The 13,964-nt window shown below is 44.8% G+C and overlaps 1 protein-coding gene across 1 annotated transcript; it reads left to right on the forward strand.

Annotated features, from left to right (window-relative positions):
* Window positions 1-9,945: 9,945 nt before the first annotated feature.
* Window positions 9,946-10,923, forward strand: MAS1 (MAS1 proto-oncogene, G protein-coupled receptor). Its single transcript, XM_029223290.1, has one exon. It carries the CDS (start codon window positions 9,946-9,948, stop codon window positions 10,921-10,923), a length of 978 nt encoding a protein of 325 aa, XP_029079123.1.
* Window positions 10,924-13,964: the final 3,041 nt, after the last annotated feature.

Below are 13,964 nucleotides of genomic sequence, written 5' to 3' on the forward strand. Positions count from 1 at the left end.
GGGGGTGGGGTGCGTCCTGCCTCCATCGTGAGTTCCCTCAGGGCTCACCATCAAGGTGGCTGTAATGTGATGACTTGATGGCTGCAACATGCTTTGTTTACTGATAAGGCAGGCAATATTTTTCATTCATACTTAACAGCCTCCCAAGCTGACTGAAGTATCCAAAGCTAACACAAAGGGAAGATGCCTGGAACCCTGAAGTCCTAGGCAATGGCATTCTCACGCTCCACCTTTCTGCTGTCTCCCTAGGACTTATAGGGAATGAGAGGGCGGGGAGGCTGGGAAGATGCTTCTCTGATGCTGCCAATAGTGCTTCCCAGAATGATGCCATTTCCTACATAGTGGGGTTTCTACTGCTGTGTTGCTGTGTTACCAACCACGTCAGGGACGCAGAGTGCTGTCAGGATACTCTCCTTCCATCTGGGACAGTCACGGTTGGATAAACGTGCATCACTGCAAAGATGATTGCTGCCTAGAAAGAGAGCTGCACAAAGAAGATGTTGCGTGTGCCCAGACAGAGAGCCCATGGTACCAGAACTGGGGTGACATGGAGACAGGTTGCCCATAGCAGTTAATCCTGCAGTGCAATTGCGTCCCCTCATCTTCACTGCTTTCTCAGCTAGACGGTCTTTAAAGCTGGCAGCACTCACCCTTCTACTCTCCTTACCCTTCCAGACCTCAAACATCTTAGTCATCCACCCATGGAGGTGAATAGTATGCAAAATGACCCGGGAGCCTGGAGGAAGAAAGGGTCTGGGGGTGGTGAGCAGGTAGGACCAGCTGTGTTCAAGGCACTTCTTGCCATCCGCTATTTCACCTGAGGGACTGAAATTCAGTTTGGTCTGGTAAGACTGGGAATGTAACTTTTAGCAATGTGTTCATTTAAATAAAACCACGCTATAACAAATCAATTTGGAGGGTTATTGTTAGTTGTTTTTTTTTTTAAATATTTATTTATTTATTTGGTTGCACCGGGTCTTAGTTGCAGCAGGCAGGCTCCTTAGTTGAGGCATGCGAACTCTTAGTTGCGGCACGTGGGATCTACTTCCCTGATCAGGGCTTGAACCCGGGCCCCCTGCATTGGGAGTGTGAGGTCTTAACCACTGTGCCACCAGGGAAGTCCCCAGGGTTATTGTTAGTTTTTAATGAGAATTAGTTTTAATGGGATTTTTATTTGCTTTCCAACCACATCATGATCAAGACACATGTGATGGCCTGGGCTCAAGATGACGGTTTTCTTTCATGGGTAACCAGGGTGCATTCTCAGGGCCATGGTGATGGCCTTTGTCCCTTGGAATAATTCGGTATGTATTTATTGAATGGCTATGTCAAGTCCTAGAGATTCAGACGTGAATAATAAAGTTTTGCCTTGGAAGGGTTTGCAGTTTAATGCAAAGATATAATTTTAACTCTATAAGGAGGAATGTCATGGCTATAGAGGTAATTAATGAGTAACACCAGAGTGGTGGAGGGAGTATTAGAAAAGGAAGGAATGGCAATGTGAGGGTCTGGGAAGGATAGGTTGGTGCAGGGAGCAAGAACAGGAAATGAGGAGACTGATCCCAGGAGTCCAGGCCAAAGACATGGGAATAGAAGAGGATCATGTGATCTTAGGTGACTTCTGCCTTTGAATTTTTTTTTTTTTTTTTTGCGGTACGTGGGCCTCTCACTGTTGTGGCCTCTCCCGTTGTGGAGCACAGGCTCCGGACACACAGGCTCAGTGGCCATGGCTCACGGGCCCAGCCGCTCCGCGGCATGTTGGATCTTCCCGGACCGGGGCACGAACCCGTGTCCCCTGCATCGGCAGGCGGGCTCTCAACCACTGCGCCACCAGGGAAGCCCAGAAATTTATTTTTTTATTTATATTTTTAAAAATATTTGTTGGAGTCTAGTTGATTTACCATGTTGTGTTAGTTTCAGGTGTACAGCAAAGTGAATCAGTTATGCATATACATACTACATTTGAAGTTTAAAATCAGGCAAATGCACAGTAATGAATAATGTTCTAAAGATCTCGTGTGTCTATTATTCTTTGCTTTGTGAAGTTCTGCTTATTAAAAGATGTAGGCCCTTGGGAGCAAAGAACACACAGGCTAGCACATCTGGAATCCACCCTTATGCGTGTCCTCCTGATGCTTCATTCTCAACACACAATGAAACGAATTCTTTGTTCTCCCGGCCGCTGCCCTTCCCGTCAGCAGGAGTTGTCTACACAGCCTCCTCAGATGGGAAGCTCAGTCCGCTGATTCCTCCATTTCTCTTCCCCTTCATGGTCACTGGGGCCTTACCAGTCTTCTCTGAAATGTCTCTGGAATCCGTTCTTTCCTTCAGTCATTATCCTAGTTCTGATTTCTCACTGGGACTATTTCAACAACCCCCACTGGTTTCTTTGATCCATCCACTATTCCCTTCCATTCAGCCTGGAGACAATGACTACGGTACGGTAACCTTTCTAAAGCACAGTTCAGGTCACATCCCAGCCCTGCACTGAAACTTTAATGGCTCCCTAGTACAAAAGGTAGTATTTTTCTTTTTTTTTTTAAATTAATTTTAATTGGAGTCTAGTTGATTTACAATGTTGTCTTAGTTTCTGCTGTACAGCAAAGTGAATCAGATATATATATATATATATATATATATACCTCCACTCTTTTTCAGATTCTATTCCCATATAGGTCATTGCAGAGTATTAAGTAGAGTTCCCTGTGCTATACAGTAAGGTAGTGTTTTTCAAATCATGGCCCAGGATCCATCTGCATCAGAATGCCCTGGATTATGAAAGTTCAGATTCCAGGGTCCCACCCCAGGCTTCCTGAAACAGTGGGGCCCTGGAATTTGCATTTTTAATAAGCAACCCCATATAATTTTTAAGCACTAATGTTGGATAAGCATAACCTATAAAATAAGCCTGATATTTAAAGAAGCATCATAGCCAGGCCTTCACGCTTCAGTCCAGTTGTTTATTTCTTGTTAAGTCATACCTCCACCTTCGGTCCACCAGTCTCCTCAAACTCCACAACCAACATTCTGTGCCCTCCTGCCTCCATGCCTTTGTCCATCTGTTATTTTCTCTTAAAATGCCTTTCTTTTCCTTCCTTAGCTAACAAACTCCTACTGACCCTTCAAGGCCCAGCCCTGTGAAGCCCACCTTGAAACCCTGAGACAAGGCTTCCTGGTGCGTGTTTGCTCTGATGCGGTCAGTCTCCTTTATTCCATTTCCCATATTGAATTAGATTTAGTTCTGTCTGCCTCCCCTGTAAAACTGTGCAGATGACTGTGTCTTATTTATTTCTGTATACTTAACTCCTAGTGCAGTGACTGAAACTTACATGTTGGTTAAACAACGGAAACAAGACGATCTCTCTTTAGAAAGAGAATTTGGTTACTTGAGTTTGACTGTAATAGAAAAATACAATTTGGTCTTATGTGTTGAAACACCTTTCCTAACTGATTTTCTTTTAATATTTAATGTGAGTGCATTTTATTTATTTATTTTTTAACATCTTTATTGGAGTATAATTGCTTTACAATGTTGTGTTATTTTCTGCTGTATAAGAAAGTGAATCAGTGATATGTATACATATATCCCCATATCCCCTCCCTCCGGCGTCTCCCTCCCACTTTCCCTATCCCACCCCTCTAGGTGGTCACAAAGCAGCGAGCTGATCTCCCTGTGCTATGTGGCTGCTTCCCACTAGCTATCTATTTTACATTTGGTAGTATATATAAATCCATGCCACTCTCTCACTTCGTCCCAGCTTACCCTTCCCCCTTCCCATGTCCTCAAGTCCATTCTCTACGTCTGTGTCTTTATTCTTGTCCTGCCCCTAGGTTCATCAGAACCTTCTCTCTCTTTTTTTTTTTTAGATTCCATATACATGTGTTAGCATACGGTATTTGTTTTTCTCTTTCTGACTTACTTCACTCTGTATGACAGACTCTAGGTCCATCCACCTCACTACAAATAACTCAATTTTGTTTCTTTTTATGGCTGAGTAATATTCCATTGTATATATGTGCCCCGTCTTCTTTATCCTTTCATCTGTCGATGGACACGTAGGTTCCTTCCATTTCATGACTATTGTAAATAGTGCTGCAACGAATATCGTGGTACCTGTCTGGTTTTTTTTTTTGTGGTACGCGGGCCTTTCACTGTTGTGGCCTCCCCTGCTGCGGAGCACAGGCTCTGGACGTGCAGGCTTAGCAACCATGGCTCACGGGCCTAGCTGCTCCATGGCATGTGGGATCTTCCCGGACCAGGGCATGAACCCATGTCCCCTGCATCAGCAGGCGGACTCTCAACCACTGCGCCAGCAGGGAAGCCCACCTGTCTGTTTTTGAATTATGGTTTTCTAAGGGTATATGTCCAGTAGTGGGATTGCTGGGTCATATGGTAGTTCTATTTTTGGCTTTTTAAGGAACCTCCATACTGTTCTCCATAGTGGCTGTATCAATTTACATTCCCACCAACAGTGCAAGAGAGTTCCCTTTTCTCCACACCCTCTCCAGCATTTATTGTTTGTAGATTCTTTGATGATGGCCATTCTGACCGGTGTGAGGTGATACCTCATTGTAGTTTTGATTTGCATTTCTCTAATGATTAATGATGTTGAGCATTCTTTCATATGTTTGTTGGCAATCTGTATATCTTCTTTGGAGAAATGTCTATTTAGGTCTTCTGCCCATTTTTGGATTGGGTTGTTTGTTTTTCTGATATTGAGCTGCATGAGCTGCTTGCATTTTTTGGAGATTAATCCTTTGTCCGTTGCTTCATTTGCAAATATTTCCTCACATTCTAAGGGTTGTCTTTTCGTCTTGTTTATAGTTTCCTTTGCTGTGCAAAAGCTTTTGTTTCATTAGGTCCCAATTGTTTATTTTTGTTTTTATTTCCTTTTCTCTAGGAGGTGGGTTAAAAAGGATCTTGCTGTGATTTATGTCATAGAGTGTTCTGCATATGTTTTCCTCTAAGAGTTTTATAGTGTCTGGCCTTACATTTAGGTCTCGAATCCATTTTGAGTTTATTTTTGTGTATGGTGTTAGGGAGTGTTCTAATTTCATTCTTTTACGTGTAGCTGTCCAGTGTTCCCAGCACCACTTATTGAAGAGGCTGTCTTTTCTCCATTGTATATCCTTGCCTCCTTTGTCATTGATTAGTTGACCATAGGTGCGTGGGTTTATCTCTGGGCTTTCTGTCCTGTTCCATTGATCTATATTTCTGTTTTTGTGTCAGTACCGTACTGTCTTGATTATTGTAGCTTTGTAGTATAGTCTGAAGTCCGGGAGCCTGATTCCTTCAGCTCCGTTTTTCTTTCTCAAGATTGCTTTGGCTATTCGGGGTCTTTTGTGTTTCCATACAAATTGTGAAATTTTTTGTTCTAGTTCTGTGAAAAATGCCATTGGTAGTTTGATAGGGATTGCGTTGAATCTGTAGATTGCTTTGGATAGTATGATCATTTTCACAATGTTGATTCTTCCAATCCAAGAACATGGTATATCTCTCCATCTGTTTGTATTGTCTTTAATTTCTTTCATCAGTGGCTTATAGTTTTCTGTGTACAGGTCTTTTGTCTCCTTATGTAGGCTTATTCCTAGGTATTTTATTCTTTTTCTTGCAGTGGTAAATGGGAGTGTTTCCTTAATTTCTCTTTCAGATTTTTCATCATTAGTGTATAAGAATGCAAGAGATTTCTGTGTATTAATTCCTGACTGATTTTTTGAGGAGTACATGAGAGCTCTCTTGCATATAATGAGAAACTAAAAGCTGAATCATGCTGTGGTCCGTGAGAGATTCCAGACTGTGAACTGAGTCAGAAAGATGTTCTTGTCCCTTTTCTTAAAAATTCTTATTAGGTCCTGATTTTACATTTCTATTCTTTGATTTAGGTTTGTTATTAAAAGATGAAAACATTTGACTTCCTCATGTAAGCTATTTTGGTTTTTGGTTTTGTGATGGCCCTAGATCTGCGCCATCCAATATGGTAGCCACTGGCCATGTGTGGCCAGTGCACATGTGAAGTATTGCTGGTCTGAAGCATGATGCTCTATGAGAGTAAAATGCACACTGCATTTTGAAGACTTACTGTGAAAAAAAGAAGCTAAAGTAGCTCATTAATATTTTTATATCGATTACACATTGAAATGATATTTTGAACACATCAAATTAAATAAAATATGCTATTAAAATTCATTTCACATATTTCTTTTTACGTTTTTGTGTGTGGCTCCCAGAAAACCTTAAATTACACACATGGCTCACATTACATTTCTGTTGGACAACACTGATCTAGACCCTTCATACCCTCTACCGTTTTTGTGTTTCAGGTTTTTCTGTTTGCTTCTTCTCTCCCCCTGAAACACCATCACCACTACCACCAACAAAACATCCAGCTCTAAAGTGCATACCATCCAACTATGTTACTTACCACCCTCCTTGCTGTGACTGTCTACAGACCTCTGGGCCGCTTTTCCAAATTCCTTAAGGATTTAACACCTGGCTCACAGCCAGTTTTTTTAAATGATATTCCTGTATTCTAGCCTATTTTCCAGTGATTTCAATGTCCATGTAGACAATTCTTCCAACACCCTGGCTCCAGGTCCTGATCAAAGGATCTTGTCCTCCACTCTCCCTCAGCCATTCATTCCCGTGGTCATGCATTACATTTATCAATACCAGTAACCCCCAAACCACACCACTGCAATCTCAGCTTCAAGCATCCGGCCGTTCAACCTCCACCTCCTATTCTCCCGTTCTCTACCTTTAGTACTCGGACTTCAGCAGTTAGTTCTCTGACACTGCTGGGATCTACAGTCGAGGGCTCCTATTTCCTGTTCACCCTCTGTCACCTCTCTCCTGGCCTCACTTTTCTCATAACTCTACTGAATTCCATAGTCTATGTGCTGTAGTGTGTCCCCCACTTTGTATGTGCTACAGTGTGTCTCCCACTTTCCATTGCACCAGCCTGGTAGAACCTCAATCCTGGTTAAATCCATCTCTCCTCTTTCTGCACACTCACACCTGGACAGCTGAGCCATAGCTGGAGAAAAGCACACGTCATGCCAATCATCTCTCTTTAAATTCATGAGCACTAATCCAGGCAATCTCTAAGGTTTGCCTGGAAATCTTGCTTTTTGTATATTTACCCAGTCCTTTCCCTCTTTCTCCTAATTACTTCACTTCTTGCCCTCTCTCCTTAAACCCTTAACATCTCCTCACTCTGAGCGGATGACCTTGCTCCTGACTTTGCTGAAGAAAGAGATACTGCACATTCAGAAGAGAGCTTCTTCCAACTTGCAACACTCCCTCTTCACTCGACCCACCTGGCTGCATCTTAAACCTCACACTCTGCTTCCCTCCTGTTCCCATGAATAAATTATGCTCCCAGCTTCTCAGTTTCTTTTGCTTCCTTCTCTTCATTCCCCTAAGCTCTAAACTTTGAAACGCTCCAAGCCTCAGTCCTTGGACCTCTTCTCCTTTTTAATGACCCATATTTCATAGGTTATCTCATCTAGCCTCATGATTTTACGTTTCACCTCGTTTTTGTGTGTGTGTGTCTGTGCGTGATGATCTTTATTTATCTGTAACGTTTTTATTGGAGTATAGTTGCTTTACAATGTTGTGTTAGTTTCTGCTGTACAGCAAAGTGAATCACCTATACGTATATGTATATCCCCTCTTTTTTGGATTTCCTTCCCATTTAGGTCACCACAGAGCATCGAGTTCCCTGTGCTGTACAGTAGGTTCTCATTAGTCATCTATTTTATACATAGTAGTGTATATATGTCAATCCCAATCTCCCAGTTCATCCCACCCCCCTCCCCCCTCCCCCCTTGGTACCCATACGTTTGTTCTCTACATGTGTCTCTATTTCTCCTTTGCAAATAAGGTCACCTGTACCATTTTTCTAGATTCCACATATAAGCGATATCATACGATATTTGTTTTTCTCTTTCTGACTTACTTCACTCTGTAAGACTGTCTCTAGGTCCATGCACATCTCTGCAAATGGCACCGTTTCGTTCCTTTTTATGGCTGACTAACATTTCACCTGTTTGCACGCAGCCTACATCTGCTCCCACACCCCAGCTCCCGACATGCTTTGAGACAGCTCCGTCTGACTGTTGCATGAGCTTCCCAAGCTCCGTATGGCCCCTCCCAAACTGCTCTCCCTGCACATTATCCATGCAGCAAGTGGCTACAAACTCTTCTCTTTTCCTTCGATAACTCATATCTCACCTGTTAGCAATTCAAATTGCGTCCAGAATCCAACCATGTCTCACTGTCTCCAAAACCACACTCTGGTCTGTGCCGTGGTCCGTGCTTTACTTTTCTCTGTGGTGCTTATTACGATCTGACATCTATCTGTTTGTTGCTGTTGTTATTAGTTATTGGTTATTGACTGCCTCCCCACTGGAATATAAACTCCAAGAGGTTGATGCTTTGTTTCATTCACGGCTGTAGCCCAGTGCCTGAAAAGGTGCCTGGCCTGAAGTTGGCACTGAAAAATATTTGGTGGATGAACTTGGGGAATATGGCTATCTTACCTACAAACTTCAAATAAAGTCTGGTCTGTACAGCTGCTCTTTGTTCAGCCATGCCATGGAATTGTGAATTCCGGTCCTTGTGTTTGGCTCCTAAGGGTACTGGGGTCTATATCTTATCTAATTATGAAACAAAAGGAGAATCTGCTCCAGTAAAAATAATTTCCAGGATGTCATCAGAACAGCTGAGGGAAGGGTTAGTGGGGAGAGGGGTCTCAGGACCGTGAAGCCAGGGACCTCTGTGGGCTCCTGGATCAAACACCGGAGAGGAAACTAGCCTTTTCCCCAGCCCACCTGCTCACACAATATCGCGTCTGTATGCTGTTCTGCCTCAGGTGAGCTCGTTCAGAAAAGGCATCTATCTACAAATTAACTTTCTAGAGGTTAATTATTTTGCACATATAGGACCCTGTTTTGGAAGGACCAAAAGCAAAGAACAATGTTTTACCACCACCAAAAAAAAAAAAAAGCCAAAGACATCATGAGTTGGAACAAAGGAGATGACCTCTGTGGGCACCTCCCTTTTCCATTCCCCAGTGGTGGAAGTGGCTTATGTATATTTGTTATATAACAGGAAGAGGGTGGGAGCCGTGCATATATTTATTTAGCAATTCCTAAAGTGTGAGGGAAAGTGGCTGATAATCTTTGCTTTGCAGTCTCAAATATTTAGCATTTTTATTGGTTTTGGGTTAGCGCCTTGTTTAGTATCTGTCAATAGTGTTTTGCCGCATGGTCTGGCCTATGGAGCACGAGGATATGAACACGCCTTGTTGAAACGCACCATCTGTTCCCCAGGGATGGTTTGCAGGGCATACCTGGTCTGAGTAGGTGCACGGCTTCGTCACAGATACTGAGACCACATAAAACACATACCTTCTAATTGTTCACACTTTTTGAAAGTATTGGTACCCTCTCAATCACCCATCACTTATGGTACTTTATGCATTAAAAAGCGACAACAACAGCATTGCCCAAAGATGTATTTTGTCATTGCATTTTAATGTGATGAACCTGGTCTCTCAGGCCAGGAAATGAAGGCACAGAAGATGAGATGGTTTTCAAAACACCGTTCAGAAAGCTCGGGCCAGACCAGATACGGACACCAGGAATTTGATCCTCTTGCTTTGGTGGATCCCCTTTGGTGCTGAACCGCAAACAAGTAGTAATACAGAAACAAAGGCTATTGGGGGGATCAAAAAAGATTATTAACTCAGTTCCCTCTCAGTAAAATGTGTAATTTTATCTTCGTCGGAAAGAGAATTGTACAGTCTAGTAAACACTTTTTGTATAACTTGAAGGTTATAATCCGTAGCTGAAGTCTCCCTTTTACTGCAATTCGTCAACCTTGATTTTTTCTTAAACTTATTTACAGAAAAATACCTGAAGAGCCCAGGCTGAGGTCCCCTCATGGATGAGGCAAACAGGACATCATTTGTTGCTGAGGAGTCCTCGAACGCCTCAACCAGAGAGAACACCTCAGTAGCAGAGCCGCGTCGGGAAATTCCCATCGTGCACTGGGTGATCATGAGCATTTCCCCACTGGGCTTTGTTGAGAATGGAATTCTCCTCTGGTTCCTCTGCTTCCGGATGAGAAGAAACCCCTTCACCGTCTACATCACCCACTTGTCTATTGCGGACATCTCGTTACTCTTTTGCATTTTTATTCTGTCTGTCGACTATGCTTTAGATTACGAGCTCTCTTCCGGCTATTACTACACAATCGTCACATTGTCGGTGACCTTTCTCTTTGGCTACAACACGGGTCTGTATCTGCTGACAGCCATCAGTGTGGAGAGGTGCCTGTCCGTCCTGTACCCCATCTGGTACCGCTGCCATCGCCCCAAGCACCAGTCAGCATTCGTCTGTGCCCTCCTGTGGGCACTTTCCTGCTTAGTGACCACCATGGAATACGTCATGTGCATTGACAGTGAAGGACAGACTCAATCCCGAAGTGACTGCAGGGCGGTGATCGTCTTCATAGTCGTTCTGAGCTTCCTGGTCTTCACTCCACTCATGGTGGTGTCCAGCACCATCTTGGTAGTGAAGATTCGGAAGAATACGTGGGCATCCCACTCCTCGAAGCTGTACCTTGTCATCACGGTCTCCATCATCATATTCTCCATCCTCGCCATGCCCATGAGGCTCCTCTACCTGCTCTATTATGAGTATTGGTCGACGTTCAGGAAGTTGCACCACATTTCTCTTCTCTTCTCTACAATCAATAGCAGCGCCAACCCTTTTATTTACTTCTTCGTGGGCAGCAGCAGGAAGAAGCGGTTCAAGGAGTCCTTAAAAGTGGTTCTGACCAGGGCTTTCAAAGATGGGATGCAACCCAGGCGCCCGGAAGACCACACCACCACCACTGAAACTGAGACTGTCGTTTGACAGGTGGAGGAAATTGTGGACAAAAACAGTGGGACGCAGACGAGCTATAGTTTGTACTTGGGATGCAACTGAATATCTCCTAAATACGGTATAGGACACCTTACCCCATATGCACGAGATGCTAATTAATGCTGAGACTGTACTCTTGCATTGTACCTTCTGGAAATGCCCAAATACATGTTGGAACTCTATCCTTTCTGTAGCTTTCAAAAATCTCCTTCTGTTCCTCTTCAGCTCTCCTAGCAGCACTTTCCCACAAACTATAAAAATTACTCCAGCAGGAACGTTTGCATACGTGTACAGGAAAGGGTACAAGTATTTGATGGACCTTGAAAAGGTGAAGCCATATAGCGGGAAGAACATGGGTTTTGGAGTCAGGCTGACTCTGTCCTTTGCTGCTGGTGTGACCTCAGGTTTAACCACCAGGGACCTCATTTCCTCAGTATAAAATGGTAACAGCAATAGCCCATACCTCCCGGGCTTGTGGTGAGGATGAAACGAGAACGTGAGGTATGCAAAGCATCTGGCAGTGTTAAGAAACCTCAGTCTTTCTGATACCTTTAAGTGGAAGAAGAAATACACATTTCTGTTCTGTAAAGCACAGACACACACAAACACAGACATGCGTACACACACATACACACACGTGTACACACAACTCTATGGTGTACAAACATTGTTACATGTTTTTAAATGTTGAATGTTCTTTCCGTTTGCTACACGAGAACTCTTCATGGGACAACACTTCTACAGAAAACACCTGCAGATGTTATAACCCCTCAACCGTCATGTGTTGGAGCATCATTTCCTGTTGTGAGGGAAAACATTTGGCCACCAGTAGAGGAATTTCTCACGGCTTCCCTTCCCTCTGTGGGAATGCTTGATGTAAAGAAAGTCAGTTTTGAAATCTTTTGCTGGATATAAATGTTTATGAATGAAACTTACTTCACGAGTTCATGAGGGTGATCGTGCTTTTGGAAGCTCACCACTCCCCCTGCCCCGCCCTGCCCCCATGAAGTGGGTGATGTATTTATAGCCTCAAAGTTCCCGCCTGCAGGCAGGTACGGGGTCCTGAACATATTCTTCTGTCATTCCTGGAAGGAGGCTCAGCAGCAGGGGCTGAGGAGAGTGTGGCCATATCTCGGAGGGAACCCGGACATTTCTCCCAAGACAGATCTTTTCAGGGTTTCATTGGCATCTCAGTGCCCTGCTGCTTGCCTGCCGTGACTTGTGTCTGTACTTTCAGGCACGATGTCCCAGGTTTTAGCTGGGAAACCCATCGTAGCTTATAGACTACGTTGCTATGTTTGGTTTCCTGCTGCCTCTTCGGGACGTCCCAGGAAAATGGCAATGCTTCATGTGACTCTGGGTGAGTAAAATGTTCACACCCATAAATCAGCTCAGTAATATTGATATAACTGTGGGTCTCCGAAGGTTCAGAGAAGCCGTGATGAAATGGTTCTCTGTTACCACCTGTTTCTGCTCCATCCTCTTCCTTTGCAGGAAACGGTTGCCTGTAACCACGGGGCCAGCCTCGCTGGGAGCGATGCGCAAGGCTTTCCCACCCAGCCAAACTTGGAGGCAGGAGGCTTTTCAGTGGGTGATGACATCTGATTCAGAAACAAGGCAACTTGCTTTCAGGAGCCCAGATGGGTGTGGGGCAGTGACATTTAGGATGATCTTATTTTTGATTGAAAACAGAGCATCTTCGCTGGGAAAGAACAGAATATGGAGATCAGAGCCACTCTCCTCTGTTCACCATCGTCTGCCCTGATACCGCGCTGCCTCTGGGTTAGTGAAAAAGGGATCAACCTCATCTCATCTCAAAGGGATCTTGGTCTCAAAGAGGAACTTAAATACTCTTAGAAATCAGGAAATTCCTACACCACTGAGACCACTTGTCTCTGGCCATGGCATCTGCCCTGCCTGTGAGCCCCCGCTGCGTCATCTCTCACCCCATCTGGGAGACCCCTGGTGGCCCCTGGTCCAGTCGCTCTCAGCATGTCCCCCTCATTCTCTGTCTCACCCAGGCTGTTGAGCAGGCAGAGAACCCTCCCCATGGTGTGATTAGGGCTCCAGCCAAGGTGCGGTCCTAGCAGGCTGGCCTCTTGTCAGGGCCCCGTGAAGTCTTCCTCCATAACCTGGGCAGCTCTTCCAAACCCCCTCTCTCTCTGAAATCTCTCTCTCTGGAACCTTTCCCCTCACTGTCACTCTCTCTTCACTACCTTCAGTCATAGGTGACTGAAAAAAAAAAGAGTCAAGCCATTGGGCAATGACTCTCAGATCCCCCTCCATCTAGAAGGACCCCAATCTTCACCATTCCTTTCCTCTTCATCTCCACTATGAATATTTTTCTTCTTTTCCAAATTTTCCTGTCCGCGAGCCTCCCAGACAATAATTCTACGCTTATATTAGCAACGAAAGTGGTTTTCTTTTCCTTTGGCTGAACAGCGTGACATATGGGGTCTTAGCTCCCCGATCAGGGATTGAACCCATGTCCCCTGCAGTGGAAGCGTGGAGTCCCAACCACTGGACCACCAGGGAAGTCCCAAAGTGGGGTTTTATTTTTTAAGTGAAAAACCAAGTCTTTGAAGTGGTCCACAATGTTCTCCGTGACCTGGCCCCCGTGTGACTCTCTGGGGCTCGAGTGGCTCGCTTCTCCCGCCCCTCCTACCCTCCTCGAGATCCTTTGGAAACGCCAAGTGCACTCCTACTCCTGGGCTTTCCTCTCCAATGTTCCTTCTGCCTGGGATGCTTCCCCACAGGTCTCTGCTCCCCCTCTCCCCTCAGGATCTGGTCAGATGTCACCTCAGCAGGGGGCTCTCTGCCACCGGACAACAGCCCCTGCCCCCTCTCTTCTCCTCCCCGGTTCTCCTCAGCACTCATGATCGTCACTGTGTCACACGTCGATTGGCTCGTCTGTGCCTCTAGAAGGTCAGCTCCCTTGTCTGTGCCTCTAGAAGGTCAGCTCCCTTGTCTGTGCACCCAGAGGGTTCAGCTCCCTTGTCTGTGCACGTAGAAGGTCAGCTCCCTTGTCTGTG

This window comes from Monodon monoceros, unplaced genomic scaffold, assembly GCF_005190385.1.
Source record: "Monodon monoceros isolate NGI ecotype Baffin Bay Population unplaced genomic scaffold, NGI_Narwhal_1 Super_Scaffold_15, whole genome shotgun sequence".
NCBI classification, from domain to species: domain Eukaryota; kingdom Metazoa; phylum Chordata; class Mammalia; order Artiodactyla; family Monodontidae; genus Monodon; species Monodon monoceros.